Here is a 21,030-nt window from a genome sequence, read left to right as displayed (position 1 = left end):
TTCATGTGTACTCAAGACTTTGCTTTGTCTGTACGCGGGATGAAAAACTCAGGAATAAAAACTTCGCTATTTCTCTATGAGATCGGTTAACTTACCTTCAACTGAAAAAAAAAACATAAAGATTCCTCTCGTGATGAGGAGAGAATCATCTCAAAGATTTGTCCTAGTTCTTCCTTGTCATTACAGAGGAATACTGATGATCAACATACCTCAGATTACTGATCGATCGATCTACCATCTACCCTAATTCCTGTCTTGAGCTTATCCAAACGCAAGATGTCCTCAGCATAGACACTAAACAAGTGAAGAGAATGTACTCATCCTTGCCTAACTCCATTTCAAACTAGAAGCCAATAAGTTAATCCAACGGCTGTTCTTACCGTGGCTTCTTGCTTCCTGGATGGGAGCTAGAAAGGATTAGTAGAAATTTAAGGCTCTTTAATGATATTTACAGAAGAAAGTTGAAATACTTTTGATACATTGAAATGATGGAAGGACGACTTCTCATAAACAATAATAAAAGATAAAGTCCGTCTAAAAAGGGGAAGGGAGAGACCGTCAATGAGATGGATGGATGGTATGTCTGGAGTGTCTGATCTTCAGACATTTGAAGCCTCCAGAGAACCCGCACATGGCGAGGACTGGTGCGGCACATCACTAAGCATCAGTGACCATACGGTATTTGTAATGACGAGATGAATGGATAGACGTGACGACCAGAGTCGAACTTAGGCGTATCGCTTCATGTATCGTCAGGGAGCAGTTCATGAGGATTGTTATATCACAACGTACAATAGGAGACTTTCCGTGAAGACTCTTCCTAGTGCCTAGGGTGAATTTTAAATTAGATTTTCAGAACAGACAAGAGGTCTTGCATTCTAACACAGACGTGCTCCTTGCGAATATTTTGCAAAAATTATTTTGCCGAAGGCCATTCCGTTTATCATGTGAGGATAAGATTTCACGATAGTTGCTGCTTGTATTTAATAAAAGTCATCATCAGTAGTAGGAATATGAACCAAATTGAAAAAAAAAAACTTGCTCCGCTATAATTTTAACTGTGGACATCGTTCACTCTACGAGTTGCAAATTTAATTATTTCTTGTTTGTTTAGAAAATTTAATGGAAATGAATAAAGCTTTCAATAGAATTACCCAAAATGGCACTTGGAGTGGATTTGTCTTGGTCGATAGCTTCTTCTTTTTGAGGTAAGTAAAAGAAATAGCTATAAATCTTTAATATTTTATTCATCACCAGTTATTAAACACCAATGTCAACTTTATTGGTGTTTACCGGATATATTCCAGTAATATATATTTTATTGTTGTGTATACTGGAAATTGTGAAGAAATGGATGGAAAATTATGAGAGAATGGAAAGGTATGATCTTTTTTACGAAAAAGTAAGAAGCATGAATCACAAGAGAAATGGAATTTCAGCTAGGGGTATAGAAAATTAGAATGGAAAATCATAACTGAAGAAGATAAATCCTAATGAGTGGAAAGAATACATTGAAGATCTATTTGAGAAGGAAAATAGACCAAATGAGTTGCCATTAAAGGATATAAATAAGGTAAATGAGGATGATTTAGGCCCAGATATTTTCAAGGCAGAAGTAGAAATGGTCATTAAAGAACTAAAATGTGGAAAGGCAGAAGGAATAGATGAAATACCTGCAGAATTCCTGAAACAACTTCAGAAGAAAGGAACTGAAGAAATAACCAAAATAATAAATTTAATTTATAACAAAGGAGAACTACCAAAAGAGTTTATGACCTTAATATGTATACCGATACCAAAGAAAATTAATGCAGTGAATTGCAGGGATTTTAGAACAATGTACCTCATTTCCCATACATCAAAATACTTATGAGAATACTACCACGGAGAATGCATCTAAAGTAGACGAATTTCTTCGAGAAGATCATTTTGGTTTCAGGAAGGGTAGGGGAACAAGAGATGCGATTGGACTGTTAAGAATAGTAAGTGAAAGAAGTCTGGAAGTGAATAAAGAAGTTAATATCTGTTATATAGATTTTGAAAAACTTTTGACTTTGTAAAATGGAATAAGATTGGGGAAGTAATGGAAAAGATTGGTATAGATTGGAAAGACAGAAGGCTAATTATTTCACTATATATGGGACAAACAACCATGGTGAGAGACCTACATGGTACAACAGAATCAGGTGTCATTGGATGAGGAGTAAGAAAAGGCTGTTCTCTGTCACCAAGTTTGTTTAACATGTATTCCGAAGCAATGTTAAAAGAAGCACTGGAGAATTCGTAAGAAGGAAGAAAGATTGGAGGTAGACAGATATTTGCAATACGATATGCAGATGACAAGGCATTATTATCAAATACTGAAACAGGACTACAACATCTGTTGAACAGATTACTGGAATATTGTATCAATTATGGAATGAAAATTATTATTATTATTATTATTATTATTATTATTATTATTATTATTATTATTATAAAATCCTCCATGGAGTCAAAGACTCATCGTGTACGGTCCACTGTTATATACACAGTTTATCATACCGCGACTTAAATATATTCACTGTCTCTGCACTCACCACACTGTCGGACAATGGATTCCAATCACTCACCACTCTCCATGCAAAAAGCCTGCTCCTCACTTCCAGGAATGACCTCTTCCTCTCCTGCTATCCTAACCCATTGTATGCAAAACCTCCACGACATTAATTTGGTAATAACCTCTTAACAGCTTATATGTCTCAATCATACCCCCCCTCCTCCTTCTCTCCACCAATTTCTGCTAATTGCATTTTGTCAATCTGTCTTCATACTCTACATTCTAGAGATCAGAAACCACCTTAGTCAATCGTCTCTGCACTTTTTCCAACGCAATTTCATCTTTTTGAAACCAGATAACCAGATCTGTGCACAGTGATCCATATGTGTGGCCTGAACAAAGCCTTGTACAAATGAACCATAACATCCTTACTTCTACGAGTCAATGTCCTCCGCATCATTCCCATTATCCGCTGTGTTGTCTTCACAATTTTAGTAACATATCCCCGAAATTTTACGTCCTTGTCCACAACCACTCCCAGATCTCTCATTTCCTCTACCTCTTGAAAGATATTTCTTCCTATTGTGCACTTTACATCCCATCTCTGCTTCCCAAATTTCAAAACCTTACACTTTGAATCATTGAATTCATATCCCCACCGATTTACCCATTCAGCCAGTGTATTCAATTCCTCTTGCAAAGCTACAACATCAACACTACTCCTGATAGCTCTCTCCAACTTTGCATCATCTGCAAACAACTGCATATCACCATTCAGATCTCTCCAAATATCATTTACATACAAATTAAACAGCAATGGACCCAAAACAGACCCTTGAAGTACACCACTAGTAATTTTCCTCTTCTGGGATATCGCTCATCCAAAGACAATTCGCTGATACCTATCAGATAGCCAATCTCCAATCCAGCGAACCAATCTACTGTTTAGCCCCATCTGTTCCAATTTAATTACCAGCTTGTCATGTGGCAATTTATCAAACGCCTTTGCAAAATGTAAATATTCCACTGTATACGAAACACGCTTATCCAACGCATTTGCCACTTTATTATAAAAAAGTAAGCAGATTGCTAAAGCACGATCCTCCTTTAGTAAATCCATGCTGGTCGCCAAAGAGTATTTTTCTGTTGTCAACCCAATTCTGAACTTTATTCCTAACTAACTTCTCTAATACCTTGACCACAACTCCAGACATACAGACTGGTCTATAATTCAAAGCTTTACTCTTATCACCTCCCTTATGAATTGAAACAATTTTACCCTCTTTCCACTCTTTTGGAACTTGACCCAGTGAGAGACTCATGTTGAAAAGATATGCAAAAGCTGTTGTTAAATCTCTTGCATATTCTCTCAAGACACGTGGTGAAATAGCATCTCACAGACTTATTTACATCAAGTCTATTCAATTCCTCATATACCTCCTGTTCACTTACTAACAGTTCCTCCCCCTCCTTCTTTCACACTGTTTTCAAGTTTTGCATGATGCCACATTCACAAGAATGAAATACCTTTATAAATTGTTCACTACATATCTCAACCATATCCTGCGCAACGGTTATCATTCCTACGTTTTTACCAATCACTCCCATCCTACTATAATCATTCTTTCTTCTAGTGTCCACAAAGGTAATGAAAAAAAAAGAGGCAAATACAGATATCAGACTAAATTGAAAACTGAATCAAGTAAAGACATTTAAATATTTAGGAAGTGTGATTAGCAGTGATGGAAGATGTAAAAGTGACATAAAAGCAAGAATAGCAATGGGAAGAGATGCATTTAATAGAAAATGGAATTTATTCAGAAGTAACATGGACAGAAACCTAAAGAAAAGACTAATAAAAAGCTATGTGTGAGAATTGCCTTCTATGCAGCTGAAACTTGGACATCGAAGAAAGAAGAAATGAAGATTTTGGAAAGCTTTCAGATGTGGAATTGGAGAAGGATGATCATCGGACATCTGAGAGGAAATGGAATCATTAGAGTTGCAGTCGAATGAAAAATAGACGTAAATTGACTGAGAGGAAGAGTAAGGAAAATATTAATACTAGATGACATGCTGAATGGAGACACGTATATAACTTTGAAAGAGAAGGCTCAGAACAGAAGAGAGTTTTGCTACAAAGAGAAGAAGCTCAATTGCAGAATACTTAAGAAGTCGAGAAGATATTGGAAATATATATTTACTGGTTAACTTTAATAGAAATTAGTTACTAATTAAAGTAGGATTTTATTTATAGTGCCACTTGATGTGATATCATATTTCATGTCATTGATACAATAACTTGCTGTACCGAGGACCACAATATTCTTTTATGCTGATTAATTTAAGTCTAGCACTAACATATGCCGTCGAAACTGATAGCATAAGTGAACAACGACAAAAGGAATTATTCTCAAAGTTCTTCAATTTTTTTCAGAGGATAAATGAAAAATATCATTTGACCTCTCGTAAAATTTATTCAACTAAACGCAATGTAGAATTCCATTTGGATCTCTCGATCTTGTCAAGTAGCAATAGAGTCGGAAAGCCTGCTATGGATACTACTGCTTAACAAGATCGCTCGGATAAAAGTAGAAAGGGCTTCATTGCAAGAAAGAAATTATTAAATGAATTACAAATCATTGGCAACCATTTACCGGCTTATGTGACAAAGCATAAAAAGTCTCCATTCTTCAACCATCAAGATCTGATTACCATCCTACCAGTGATATCTGCAAAAATATTGAGGTAGGTAGATGACTTTCATTATTCGGTGTGCAACTGCCACTTTCTTTATTGGAAACACGAACTGGCTGGAAAAAATTTCATGATGGATCCTAACATTTGAATCTTCAGTTATCTAACCTTGTCTCCAAACCTTACTAGCATACGACATGTGGAATATGCTTATAAATAATAAAAATAAATAATCGAATTGAATGGCACATTAATTAATACTTGTTCATTGCTTTTATTTCAGTGGTATGCTGACTACAAACTTAACCCTAGGATATATGTCACTCAGAAAAGGTCGACTGAATGTTTTCATGTACATTGTACGAAGATATCTTAGGTAAGCTCTTTTAAAATACCTGTAGCATATGTAAAAATTACGTCATCATATTTTGTTTACACTTAATATTAAATGTTGATTTTAAAGGAGTTAGTTGCAACTGTTTGCTTTATTCTCAAAAAATTACTTCATGCCTAAATTTATGTGAAACCAAACTTGCTCTCTCTCTCTCTCTCTCTGTCATTCGATGTCAGTTCTTTTAACTTTTACAGACTGTTACTAATGATTAGGAACAGCATTGTTTTCTTACGAAAGGGCATTTCCGATCCTTTTAAATTCGAACAGTCATATCGATAGTTTTTTTTAATATTTTTCAGAGCCAATTTTGAATAAAGAGTCCCCAAGAGGTATCCAAATATTTCTTTCCCTTCTACAAAGTTCTGATCTATGCCTATAGAATAATGCTGTTGCACGAATCAATGTATGAGTGTATACGATCATTTCATTACTGATTTACATATGACATTTTTTTACAGGAAGCAGATAAACCAATAGGGGCAATACTCATCAAAATCTATTGAAAGATCTATCTTGTCCATTTATTTCTGGCGTTTTCTTCCTATTTCCTCTCACTTTCAACTATCTCCGTGTTTTATTAAAAAAGCATCAAATTTCTCCGAAAAGGGTTACTCAACTTGAGTATCAACTAAACGTTAAACAGGATCGAAATTGGTTGAAAGACGCGATCTGTGAACGAAAAACTACCATACATGGAGAATAAACCCAACTCTTTTCAGACTGTTCTGAAAAAATAGCCTCATTAGTTATTTTTAAACTAGAATCAATACTTAAACATGTAAAATGATACACTTTCGAATATCCCGCTCGAAAAAAAAACAGTGATAAAGAGGTACACATATGATCAAATACCAGATGGGACAAATATCAGACTGGTTTTGAATCAAGTTATTTATCATAAATCGATGATAAATATATTAATTGTATTGGGTTCTCATTAATATATTGTTCGCGACTTCATGCAACAAAGAAGGAAATAATAAGAATTTCAGAAATTAATGATCGCACGTGAGATAAAATCTATAAATCGAATTATCTGATGAAACATATTTCGATTCTCAACACAAACTAGTTTACTCCATTAAAAAATAAAGGGCGTATTTGGAAATCAGCACATTGTTAATTTTATCATTATTCAGGTTTTTTTTTTTAATTTCTTGTCTTCGAAGAATCAAAAATAAAATAATAAGATTGATGAGAACAGTTTCTTCAAACTAGGTTGACTCCAGTATTAATGTTCACAACTGGAATTATGTTTTTCATCCCTTGGATATCGAGAGGACCGCAGTGGTATGAAGTGGTAGGCAGAGACTTCGATGCCTGCAAAAGAAACTGGTGGACGAACCTATTTTTCTATAATAATTGGCTGAAGATGAGGGATATTGTAAGTTGTCTTTATAAACAATCCCTTTCATTCTCAATGTTTTTTAAAAGAAGACACGCTTATAACACGTAAGAAATTCTTTTTATATAAGAAATGTAAAAATGCCTTAATTTTTTTTCTTTCCAGTGTATGCATCACACTTGGTACTTGAGTGCAGACTTCCAACTTCACGTTCTCTCTTTGGTGGTCCTCATTCCTCTGTACTGGTACGTAAGACTTTTTAAAAAAAATAATAATAATAATAATTTAAGTCTTTTTTCCTATCTACATTATTGATTACTAATTGACGTACAGTATGAATAAATGCTAACATTACTATTTTTCAAAATCTCAAGATTGAAGTGTTGACTATTTATTCTATTTACTGCATTAATTATATTTATTATTTATTTATTAATTGATTGATTAGTTTATTGCTTATTCATATTAATTTAACGAAATTTAATTATTTTAATCAAACACTAAACAATTACATGTTTCTTTGTATTTCCGTAGTTGTCTCTTACTTCTTTCCTTTTGTTTCTTCAATGTTTTTCTTGAGATCGGGAGAGATTCTGTTAGTTCCTCTCGGAGGACGACTTTTTATAGCTGTTGTCCGATCAATTTGTATTAGTATCCACAACACACGATATCTCTTTATTCGCTCACATATTTTTGTTGTACCATGTACAGACACAAATAACACATTCTTACACTTTATACAAGCAATAATCGTTTCATATACGAGGGTGGTCTGAAAAGTTCTCGACCTCGACCATAGATGGCAACACTATCGACAAGGATTTTTTCTAAGTTGGTATCTGTCCTAAGCATCCATGTGAAATTGCAAGTCATTCTATTAAGTAGTTTGTTGTATACAGCTGTCTAAAGCAAAAGTGTTGTTTGTATCCCTTGAAATGGATAAAATTGAGTATTTTGTGGTTATAAAATTCATTGTAAAAGAAAGTTTAACGCCAAAAGGAATTTATTCGAAGTTCATAAAAGTTTATGATACACTCTTCGTCTTCGTTTTCGACAATTAAGAAATGGGTTGCCGAGATTAAACGTTGTCGTACCAGCCTTGAATGTGATCGGTTTGCTGTTCTTTTTCGGACGTGAAGGACGTCCAAAAAGTGTAACAGCACCAGAAATCATTGATCAAGTGCACGATATGTTATTGGATGACCGGCGAGTCAAAGTGCGTGAAATTGCTGAGACTACGGGCATTTTAAAAGAGCGTGTAGGATTTATTTTGCATCAAGAATTGCAAATGAGAAAGCTTGGCGCAAGATGGGTGTCGTGCTTGCTCACAGCTGATCAAAACGCACTCGCATGAAAATCTTTGAACAGTGCTTGGAGCGTTTTGACAAGAATGAAACTGATTTTGTGCGTCGATGTATTACTACAGATGAGACTTGGATTCACCATTACACACCAGAACACAAAGAGCAGTCAACACAGTAGATATAAGCCGGTTGTTTTTGTTTCCATCAGCAGGAGAGGTCATGGCATCGGTGTTTTGGAATGTTACTGAAAACCAGGGATGGTATAATGGCGCTGAAGCATCGCTGAAATAAATATATTAGCCTTAATGGAGATTATGTTAAAAAATAAAAATAATTTTGAAATTATAAATTCGTTTTTTCATTGTTAGGCCGAGAACTTTTGAGACCACCCTCGTATACACTGCGTTGAAAGAAGTAAACGGACACCATAGAGTGCGGAACAAAGAGTAATGGTGCCTACCTTAATAATATGCAGGACCTCCTTTAGCTGCGATGAGTGCAGTATTTTATTATGGGGTGGATGTCCTATGACATGAACCTACGCTCCAGTTCATTCCACAGGTGTTCAAATGGCATCTGAACATCTGTGGACTGAATTGGAGCGTCGTTTTATTTTTTTGCGCCGGTTCTATTAGTTACCTTCTTTTTCTTCTTCCTAACATGGATTTTAGGCCAGGTGGCTTATTCCGGTCTCATGCAATCTCTTTCTTGCTCTTCAGATTCTTCTTTTTCCACTTATTGTGTATCTGTATAATTTTTGGTAGTCTGCTGTTATCCATGCGATTTAAATGTTCTATCCGTTTTTGTTTATACTATCTTATTTAGTAATTAATCGGTTTTATTTTCAGGGATTATAAGATTTCTTCATGTGTTATGTGGTCCCACTTGGTATATCCAGCTGGTTTTCTGAGAAATTTCATTTCGGCTATTTGAATTCGTTCTTCATCTTTCCTTTGCATGGTCCATGTTTCGCTCCCGAATAGTAGAGTTGGTTTTGACACGACATTTTACTAGTCTGATTCTAGTGTGTTTTTGTACTAGGGATGGCTTAAATATATTATTTATTATGCCATTTACTTTGACAAAGTTTGATATTTCATAGTCTATGCCGTTTTCTTCTTCGTATGATTGATCAAATCCCAATTATCTATCACTATTATCTATATTATCACTATTATCTATATATTATCTATCACTATTTTACTTCTTATTGGGTTTCTCCTTTGAATGCCATTATTTTTGTTTTTTCTTTAGACATTGTCATATTGTATTATTTTGAGATATCATTTAATGATTTTAATGATCTTTGTAAATCATCTGATGTAGCTAATACTATTTGATTATCTGCAAATAGTAGTGTATATGTATTCATTTGTGGGGTTATTTGTATACCAAATGGGTAATACTGTTTCCAGATTGTTATAATTTTATATATATATATATATATATATATATATATACGTTAAAAAGCAGAGGTGAGAGGATACATCTTTGTCGTACTCCTCTTGATATATCTTTCCATTCTGAGATGTGTTCTAATTTACCTGCTATTTTATTTCCTGTATATATTTCTTGAATGGATTGTAAAAGTTGGTTTAGTATGTTTACAATCGGTTAATACTTTAAACAGTTTTTATGTACTCATTTTGTCAAAGGCTTTCTCGTAACCAATAAATAACACGTGTGTTTCTTTTTGAAATTCTCTTCTCTTTTCTATTAATAATTTTAAAGTAAAATTTGGATCTATGCAGTATCGGCCTTTTCGGAAATCATTTTCTTCTTCTGGTAATTTGTCTATGGGAAAATTCATCTTCTATTATTGTTTTTATATCATTATTTAACATTTAACCATATGTTTTTATATCATTATAAAAACATGTGGTTTCTGTTTATAAGTTTGTGCATTCTTGATATTTTGTCTAACTTGGGGATCCTGTAATGAAGAAATTTTGTAGTTTGGCTGGTAAGAAATTTCAATTTTATGTGTTTTTAGCCGCTTTGGTTTAAATCGAATTTTTGCTGATACCATATAATGATCAGAGTTTAATTCAAAGCTTCAATATGTTCTTACGTCTAAAATTAACTCCGCTAATTTAAAATTTGCAATAAGGTAGTCATCTACTGATTTGTATCCTCTGGCTGACCAAGTATATTTATGTAGTTTCATTATTCTTATATTATTAAGAATAAATCGCGCAATATAAGGAAAAAATCTTATTATAAAGGAAAAAATCGCGCAATCGTCGACCATTATTTATTAATAATAGGAAATACCGTACTCTAATAAGAGACGTTCAGAAGGCATCCGGCATCTGTCGTTCTGCTCGATAGAGAGTATAGCATAATTTGTCAGCCCATAACTCAGTTTTCTAAGCTTCTGCATTACACTGTACATTGTTTCAATCGATGCTCGGAACTACGGTTTCAACTTGACGGCCGAAGAGTGGCGGTTTTTACATATTATCCTTCGTAGTACCATCGAAGTAGGCTATCACTGATTGAACTGGGATGGTCCAGGTCAACAGTCAGTGATTTGCGAGCATCATAACGTTGCACTGACTTGGGAGCATCATATTCGTCCAATTTATGCCTGCTACAAACAGGTAACTCGTTACATGGCACAATGCAACTTGCTCATGGAGGAGTCCTTTGACTTCTTTCCAAACAATATATATATGCAGTCCATGATGTGGTATGTGTGTGTGTGTGTGTGTGTGTGTGTGTGTGTGTGTGTGTGTGTGTGTGTGTGTGTGTGTGTGTGTGTGTGTGTGTGTGTGTGTGTGTGTGTGTGTGTTTATGATTCCCATTCACGAAAGATTTTAAACCTGTAGTACATTAATAGCATAAGTGGACTAAGGATTTTTGCTTTACATTTTTACATTTTTATATTTTTATTACATTTGTTGCTTATTGAATTTTTAACAAACTTAAACAGATGTTTACGGTAACAGCAGCTTAAGTCACAGTATTTCTAAATGAAATAAGCTAAATAAAAGCTTCCTGAGGCTTTATATGATCCAAAAATAGCGGAAGAAATTATGAATGACATAGTGGAAATATTCGTAGAAACAGCTAAGATTTCATGAGTTCAAATCGCACATAGTCTCCTTCCCAACAGCTTGTGGAAGCTTGGGATTCGACTTAGGTTAACAGTACTAAATTTTCCTCTTTTATTTCGTAGCACATTTTCCTTTTTTTTGTAGCGTATTTTAATTTGTCGATTTTATTTTTCTTAAAGTAACTTTTCTGTTGATTTTTCAAGAAAGACTTCATACTTTCAAAAAAATAGCTTAATAGGGATAAAATGTATATCATATAAATAACATCCGATTGGAAAATATTGTAAAAAATAAATGTTTCTCTTTCAGGAAACCAGCGCTGGGTGTAATAATCGCAGTTCTCTTAGGTCTGAGTGGATGCATAGCCGTTGGAGTGATCACATACGTGAATGAATATCCCTCTATACCAACACTGACAATACCAAGCGAGGAGTGAGTATTACTGTTTTATAAACTCTAAATATTAACTTAATTTAGCGGGGGGAGGGTAGAAAAGTAAAGGTGTTCATTGTTACTCATTGGAAGATTTATGATATAATGAAAAAACACTAGAATAACAATAAAACATTTATTGACTGTTATTAAAAACAGTTTGTTACATATATAAACACTAGAATTATAGACTAATTTAGAGATAGTCTTCAAATTACTGTCTCTTAGATTTTTGGTAAATTATGACTGTCTAAATAAATGAGCTTGTAAATAGTCTTTTGACGACTTCTTCGCAGCACTTTAGTTTTCTTCCATTTAATCACGTGACGGACCATCTAATTCATGGTCTGCCAGCCCTAATTTACTATGATGATGTTAATTAACGAATGTACTGTTCATGTTCTTCTAGTCAGATATCAACAGGTCCACATCCTATTATAGCCAACAGCATTCATTTGGATGTGGCAATCATGCTAACCAAATCCAACTTCTCCCTACATCCCTCCAAAACGCAATATTGCACAAAAAATATCAACTTTAAAATACAATTCAATAACCGAAACCAATGAAGGTGTGCTGCTCTTGGAATGAAACAAATGCAAAAAAAGATCACTATACCCACTGAATAATATACCAAGATCGCACCAGTAAAGGAAAATGATTAAACCATTGAAAATAAGTGACACCTTGGCTAAATCACTACAGAACTCAAGTACCTCATTGCAGAATACGTGGAGCCCCACAACTTCACAAGCGATATGCTCATCGCTCCCATTAGTTGAGAGATACATAGTCTCAGGTGCAAACATGCCCAGCAGTTAGTAAAACTACTTTCTTCCTCATAGATTCCTCCTTCCTTTGTAAATATTTCTAACCCTTTTAATAAAATGTATTATGTATTATATATATTTTTTATATTATGTATACTTTTATTTATATTATATAATATGAAATAAAATTATAAGCAGCAGGCTAGAATAGTCACAACTGGTACACGGAAAGAAAACTTTGATTATGAAAAGGAACTGGCTCTTCAAGCTAAAAACATTCTATAGAATTCTATTGATATGATGCAAATAAACGAAAGAATGAAAACGAAAGAATAACTCCACTGAATGCATATGGTGCGAATGACAATGCGAGTGAGAGTTCAAGTAATGAGTGCAAATTTTGCTCAGTGTATGCAACATTGAGTTCACTGTTACCTCTTCTCTAGATGAAGAAACTCAGGTGTATGAAGAGGAGTTATTAAAGCTGTTGCACAAGCAGAATAAGAATTCAGCAATAGGGACTGATGGGATATCAGCATGGGTAATAAAAGAATATTACCCATTTGTTCATCTGAAGTGGCTATTGCTTTGTCTAGACCATATAATTTTAGTCTCAGAACAGGGAAGATTCAGCAGGAGTGGAAAGAATGTGTGGTAATCTAAATGCACAAGAGTGGTGCAAAAACCGATGTATCCAAGTATCCACCAATCACTATCTCAGGAGTGGTGGTGAAGGTTTTTTGAAAAACAAAATTGGTTAAGGCTCGCATTCAGAAGTGGGTTCACATTAAATCTCTACTTTGCAATGAACAGCATGAGTTTAGTAAGGGAAGGTCATGTTTTAGCAATTTGCTCACATTTTATAATAATGTTACCACTGAGTTAGCCAAGTCACCACTATACACCATGATACTTTTTTTTTTACTTTGCTAAGGCTTTTGACAGAATACAGCATGGAAGACTGCTGCATAAATTGCAGATGTAGGTTTGGATTATAAATTAGTAACGTACATAAGCAGATTTCCTGACGGATATCCAAAATTGATATGTGGAGGGTATGAAACTGCAAGATTTAAGGTAGACCACAAGGATCCGCCCTTGGTCCACTGTTATTTAATCTGTACATTAATGATATTGCGAAGGATTTTACAAGCGATATACAGCTATTTGCTGATGATGCAAAGACAGGCAGGGTAATCAGGAATGCTGCTGATATGCGGTACTTGCAGAATGATTTGAATAGGCTGGAATTGTGGACATGGGATAACCGATGTCAGTTAATGGATGTGGTGGGATTATGCTTGAAGAATCTGATCATGTTAAGGATTTTGGAGTATTAGTAGATAAGAAATTGAATTTCTGCAGCCATGTAGCAAAGATTGTAAATACAAGTTAAGAGATAATTGTAATGCTGGAACGATGAGCCTTGACATGTAAAGGAAGGATGTCATTTTGCTTCTTTAGAAGGACTTGATATAACAAAATTGAGACAGATCTATGGTATCACCTACTTACAAAGCTCTATACATCAATAAAAGCTTCTACCGTCCTAAATCAGATTAAAGGCTTTCAAGAACACCTCTCTCTCTCTCTCTCTCTCTCTCTCTCTCTCTCTCTCTCTCTCTCTCTCTCTCCTCTGTAGGTGATTCTAATAAATGAAATACAGATTTGGAGGAAATATAATTTTTAACATCTGCTGTAGCGAAATGGCTTAGCTCTAAATTGGGACAACGCATTTCCTTTGTATTATTCACTAAATCGTTTCGAAATCGAAACAACTAATTCTCATTGGTACATAAGCGTTCAGTATAAGTTGTATTGCATTTATTTTTTCCTATTTTTCAAAGACGTGGATGGTAACAAACAGAGTACGGATCATTAGAACCCAGATAACAGAAATAAAAGCGTTGAGGAATATGCGGGCAAAAAAAAATGGAAAGACGGAGTATGATATATGGACACCAGGCATTATACTGATTGCAGTATATTTGAAGAAACAGTTGTAAATTTCAGTTTGAAGATTTAAAAATCTGAAAAGAATTAATTTATAAAGAATACCCAGAAAGTGTATACAAATAATGAAATACGATGGGGGAGAATATAACAGAAACACCACGAAAATGATAAATCCGTTCTTTAAGACAATTTTAAGACTGATAATATATATATATATATATATAATAGCATCCCTATAAATACTATTTATAGGGATGCTTAATGATCAAAGCTGTATAACTGAGAGGAGACCTTCACATAGCCTTTAAAGGAATGCGGAGAACCGACCAGGGCTTCTGATCTAATGTCTAATCCTCACCTTCCTGTGGTGCACCCTGTTGGGTATCTACTTGGATATTGAACGAACGAGGATGGGCTGGCAATTTGGGATTTAGCCAACCAAATTGTATTCTTATTGGTTAAACCAAAATAAAAAATAATGGTACAACATGACAAAATTTCATGCCGGCTGGGGCGTCGCCCGGTTAAACAAGGCCCCCGTTGTTTTCGCCAGGGAACCAGGGCGAACAGCGAAAAGTCAGCTACTGGAACAAATCTGAAAACAAACCCTAATTCAACATCACCAGAGTTAAAGATCGGTACTATCAACGTAAGAAGCGTGAATGGCAAAGAAATGGAGCTAGCTGAGGAATTAGATAAGTACCAGATCGACCTAATAGGGGTGACTGAAACAAAAAAGACCAAACCTGGTGAGATCTTTCTGAGCAATAAATTCAAAATGTTACATTCAGGCAATGACAATCAAGGAAAAGAAGGAGTAGCCATAGTATTCAACACAAAATATGAGGCTAATCTTCTTGAATGTCAGTCAGTCTCAAATAGAGTAATGTGGGCAAATATGAGAATGGGGAACTGGAAAATGAGACTTATTTGTGCCTATGGTCCCAGAGAAGGTTTTACTAAGGTAGAAGTGGAGGAATTTTTTGAGGCTTTAGAAAAAGCAACTGACACAATGAAAAATGAAAAGTTGGTCCTTGTTGGTGATCTAAATAGCAGATTAGGAAATGATTGTGAGACATAAAAATACTTTGGGAAAATTTGGAGAAAAGAGCAAAGCAAATAATAATGGCAAATATCTGTTGGATTTCTGCTCAGAACATGGACTGGTTATTACTAACACCATGTTCCAACATAAAAATGTGCACGAATTCACATGGAGAGAAGAGGCTAGGAATAAGAAAAGTCTCATTGACTATGTTGTTGTTGATAGTGATATTTTCTCCCTGGTGCAGGACACCAGAGTGTACAGAGGATTTGAAATTGGAAGTGATCACTATTTAGTCTTGAGCAGAATAAAATTGAATTTCATATTGAAAAGAATAACATGTAAGAAAGTTTTAAAGCGAATAAAAGGTGAGCAGCTCTCAGATGTGAATTCTAGACTAAAATACACAAAGATTATTCAATAAAAAATGAAAGAGTTTGAGAACAGGAATCAAACCTTGGAGATTCAGTGGCAAACTATGAAGAAAACATTGATTGATTCTGCCAGAGAGGCATGTGGTGAGGTTGTCTGTAAGGGTAAAAAAATCAGAACTCCCTGGTGGACACAGGAAGTTAAAGAGGCAGTGAAGGAAAAGAAAAGAGCATATCAAAAGTTCCTGTCAAATAAGTCAGCTTGTGCTTTTAGAGAATATAGAGACAAATGCAAGAATGCTAAACACTGTGTAAAACTAGCTAAACAAAAGTCATGGGAGGACTTTGGCAAGAATATAGAAATTAAATATCAAGAAGGTGGAAAAATATTTTGGAGGTTGTTGAAGAAGCTTAGGAATGGAGGAAAGAGTGCTGTAAAAGGAGTTAGAGATGATGAAGGTGACATGAAAACGGGAGAAAAAGATATCCTTGAAGTATTGAGTAATTACTTTGAAAAACTGCTAAATGAAATAAGCAGCGATGACAGCACAGTGGTAAAAAACACTGACCAGGCATGCAGTCAGGAATACATATCCATACTCGAAGTAGAAAAAGCCATCAAAGGCTTAAAATGTGGAAAGGCAGTAGGAGTAGATGATATTCGACCAGAAATGCTGAAGTATGGTGGTATAAGAGTCTTACAGTGGCTGCACTGCATAGTTCAGAAAGCCTGGACAGAGGGACGAATTCTTGATGATTGGAGTAGAGCTCTCATAGTATCCATATATAAAAAGGGAAATAAAACTGCATGTGAGAATTACAGAGGTATTTCCCTACTGAGTGTTCCTGGCAAGATCTATGCAAGTATACTTGAGAAAAGGTTGAGAAGAATTGTGGAAGAAAAGCTTGGTGAAGAACAAGCTGGATTCAGGCCAAATAGAGGCTGTCAGGATCAGATCTTCACTTTACGACACATAGTCGAATAAGCATGGGAATATAACAGAGATCTGTATTTAAGTTTTGTCGATTTGGAAAAGGCATATGACAAGGTGCCAAGAGAGAAGCTATTCAATACACTGCAGTTATATGGTGTCAATGGGGCATTATATCAAGCAATACTTAGTCTTTATTTGAGTTGTAAGTCAGCAGTTAGAATTGAAAGAAGTACAGGAAGATGGTTTAATGTTAAATCTGGTGTGAGACAAGGATGTACATTATCCCCTCTGTTATTCATTATCTACATGGATCACATTATGAAGGAAAGTGGTATTAAACATGATATCAAAATGGGAGATGTTAATGTCAGCTCTTTGCTTTATGCGAATGATGTTATACTTCTAAATAAATCCGCTACAAGTCTGCAAGATTATCTGACTAAATTGAATAACTGTTGTAATAGATATGGTATGAAGGTCAGCAATAAAAAGACAAAGACAATGAAAATAGGCAGAATCATTGAAAATGTCAACTGTGTTGTGAATGGAGAACCTGTGGAACAAGTAAAACATTTCAGCTATTTAGGCACGATTTTTACTGAAATGGTAAATTAAATATAGACATAGACAACAGAATCAGCAAAGCTGGTATGGTGGGAAGTCAATTGAATAAATTCATATGGAATAAGAGAGAAATTAGTCGGCACACTAAATTAGCTGTATACAAGACAGTGGATCTGAGAGCTGGGTCAGAAGTAAAACACTTGACCAAAGACTAGAGACCACAGATATGAGAGTCCTGAGAAAGATTAACGGCGTGAACAGGTGGCATCAGTGGCAATATCATATTAAAAACGAGGATATTAGGAAAAACTTGACATTGTCAGCATCCAGGAATGCGTTAGCAGAGCTAATCTCAGGTGGTATGGTCACTTAAACAGAATGGGCGAGGAATGATTAGCAAAACAAGTGTTCTCTGCCAGGTTGGCAGCAAAATGACCCAGAGGAAGACCAAGATATGGGTGGATTGATACGCCACAAAGTGCCTTAGACAATAGAAATATAAGATCTGATAACGTTGAAGTCTTGACAAGTAACAGACTGATTTGGAGGAAAAGTGTAGATAGGAAATTAATAATGATGTAATTTTTTTTTCATGTAGTACTATCATATCCTGTACACCCCTTGCGGGTTCATGGCAGGAATTTGATGATGATGATGATACTATTTATAAGTGGTGTTCGATTCCATGATTGTGGACACAGGGAATTATATTTCATTCTGCGGAAACTGAAATTCAAGAAACTCAACACTAGAGATCATAGTATTTATAATAGAGAGAAGATTTTTAATGGTGTTACAAACTTGCGAATCAGAGAAGTATGTTGACCCCTTGTTCTTAACTACAACGATATTAATGGCTTATGGACTTTGCTTTCCTAAACGACTACTTTACAGAAGAAAACGTTTTGTTGAATATAGCTGTAAAAATGTGTATCCGTTTGCTTTATATCTGCACCGTACTTGTAAATTTGAATACAAAAATGTTTTAATGTATCATCTAATATATTGCAAAATTCTGTTTGTTTTTGGAGATTATCTTTTTAGAAATCAGAAAGGAAACTTACGCAGTGAACTCGGCAACTGCCACAGATTAAATTACAGCGTCTCCGAGTGGGATAAATAGTACACGGTGGTTGAAGAGCGTCTAATGAAAAGATATATACACTTACCTGCTACTGAATTAAAAACCTTCGTAAAGATATAAGTAAACGTCACTTACTTGGGCACGTCAAACTTGCTTGCAATTTTGAAATTGCAAAATACTTGGTCACTTCACACTCTATTCAGGAATGCTGCTGGCCAACCATCGTCAATAATGTTGATTGCAATGGCAAAAACGAAACATATTTCAGATTTCGATAATGAGCATCTTGTGCGTGCTGTCTGGCTGGAGCCACGATTTTGAAAACAGGAGAGCTGACTGATTTCTCCAAAGGAGAGATATCCTGGGTTTTTAACAGAGGAAAAATAACTGACATTGCTTCTCTATGAGGTAATTGTAGTCCTAAGATAGTGTTAGCAACGAGATCGCAGTACCTGATAAGGCTTGTACGGACAAACAGAATCCTTTGTGTTCAGCAATTGACGAAATAATTTAAAGAAGGCTGTTTAAGACCCATTTCTCACCGAACTATGTGCAGGGATGAGAGGATGATCGGTATTCTCATTCGCATGTCCATACGTGAAATAAAAGCTAATAATTGAATGGTCGGTAGGTCCATTTCAACAACAGATGGTATTTCCTCCAATCTCGTTTAAAGAACATTTCAAATAGAATTCAAATTATGTTCATGTTAAAAAAAAGCTGAATATGAATTAAAAGTGGTCCAGCTGTAAATTGTATGATTCATCAATAATCGGTTTACTAATGAAAACTCCAAAAGTATTATGTTAACATTACTTCTCAATCGAGTTTCACTATTAATGATAACCTGTATTTAACAGTTATTCATGACTTAAAGAAAATTAAACACCGATACATCATGCCGAAAGACTTTTTCCTCTCTACTGTTTGTTTTATTTCAGGTACGTGTATAGAGTTTTCGAAGATGTCTATTTCAAAACTTTCGTTCATATTGGTCCCTATTTTGTGGGAGTTCTGCTTGGATATTTCATCATGAAGAATGAAAAGATGAAGTTAGGATTGGTAAGTCGATTTATTATTTATCAATAAAATTTGAATACTTGTTCAAACTCAAGAAACCAGCAAACACAAGAAGGAATTTTTCCTTAAGTTAAAGACTGGGTGAATTTTTAATTTGCAGGATTCGTTTCATCATCAATTTCCTGATATGTACCCGCACGAGATGTTCAGCTTACTGTGACAGACCTACATGATTTAGTTGACATTTTTATTAATCTCCTATCAACTATTTCGCTCTCAATCAATCTATTAATTGTAAGCACGCGAATATTATCATATCTAAGATTTCGCGCTTCTAAGACACTTCTGACCGAATCAATCCACTTAAACCTTGATCTTCCTGTGGTTCTCTTTCCTGGCAACTGGCATCAAACACCTGTTTTGCTACCCACTTCTCATACATTCTATTTAATTGGCCATACCACCTTAAGTAAGCTCTGCTGAGTCATTCTTGAATGATAATAACGTTAAATTCCTTTCTAATATCTTCATTTTCAATATCATTCTGCCATTGATGCCATCGGTTCACTCCCCCTAATATTTCTCAGAACCCTCATATCTGTGGTCTGTAGTCTTTGATCAAGTGCTTCATTTCTAATCCAACTATCAGATCCATAACTTAAAACTGGTTTAAACACTATTTTGAATACTGAAAGCTTGGTGTTTTGGCAAATATCTCTCTCTTATTCCATATAAATGTATTCAGTTGACTATCCCCCATACTAGTTTTGTTAATTCTGTTGTGTATATTCAGATTTAACCTATCACCTTTGCTAAACTTCTTCGTTAAAATATTTGCTAAAATACTGTCATACTTTGGACATATTATGCGAGTAAATGACAGTCTCGAGAAGATAATGATGCCTGCTAAAGGTTGATGAAAGCAGGAAAAGAGGAAGACCAAGAATTAGATGGGTGGATAGCGTTAAAGAACCAATTGGAATGTGCTTGTATGGCACATGTTCATAGAATCACTAGGAGTCGAAAACGACTCGATGGAACATAATACACTTTGCTAAAAACTATGCCTAAATAGCCGAAATATTTTATTTGTTCCATAAGGTCACAGAGAAAGCAATTGAAATTTCCTATGTTCCTGCCTATTTTCATAATATTGGTATTTTTATTGCTGATTTTTATGTCATATTTGTTAGAGCTGTTATTTTAGTTAGAGAATCCTTGCACTCGGTGTGTTTGGGAATGCAACTTCATCTGCATAAAGCAAAGAACTAAGTTTGACATCTTCGATTTGTAATATCAGATTTTATGCTGCTTATTTCATAATGCGATCTATATAAATGATGAATAAGAGTGAAGATAATGTGCAGCCTTGTCTTACCCCTGATCATCTTCCTGTATTTTCTTCAATTCTAACTGCTGACTGAAAACTTAAGAAAACAATATAGACTTTATATTGCTTTGTATAATATTCGACCTTATGCCATATAATTGTAGTGTTTCGAAAAGCTGTTCATA

The 21,030-nt window shown here is 34.9% G+C and overlaps 1 protein-coding gene across 1 annotated transcript in view; it reads left to right on the top strand.

The window, feature by feature from the left end:
- Positions 1-21,030, top strand: part of LOC150094985 (O-acyltransferase like protein-like) — a 56,948-nt gene that overhangs the window by 22,787 nt on the left and 13,131 nt on the right. Inside the window, exons 7-12 of the mRNA XM_090411167.1 lie at positions 1,115-1,208; positions 5,520-5,612; positions 6,849-7,014; positions 7,141-7,220; positions 11,648-11,770; positions 19,437-19,557. Coding sequence (XP_090267293.1) covers positions 1,115-1,208; positions 5,520-5,612; positions 6,849-7,014; positions 7,141-7,220; positions 11,648-11,770; positions 19,437-19,557 — 677 coding nt within the window. The remainder of the gene's footprint in view (positions 1-1,114; positions 1,209-5,519; positions 5,613-6,848; positions 7,015-7,140; positions 7,221-11,647; positions 11,771-19,436; positions 19,558-21,030) is intronic.

The sequence above is a fragment of the Typopeltis vanoorti genome, chromosome 21 (assembly GCF_054136105.1).
Source record: "Typopeltis vanoorti isolate ZY-2024b chromosome 21, IOZ_Tvanoo_1.0, whole genome shotgun sequence".
In the NCBI taxonomy this organism is placed as follows: Eukaryota; Metazoa; Arthropoda; class Arachnida; order Uropygi; family Thelyphonidae; genus Typopeltis; species Typopeltis vanoorti.
Note: the sequence above shows the minus strand (reverse complement) of the source record. Positions and strands in the feature narration are given on the sequence as shown.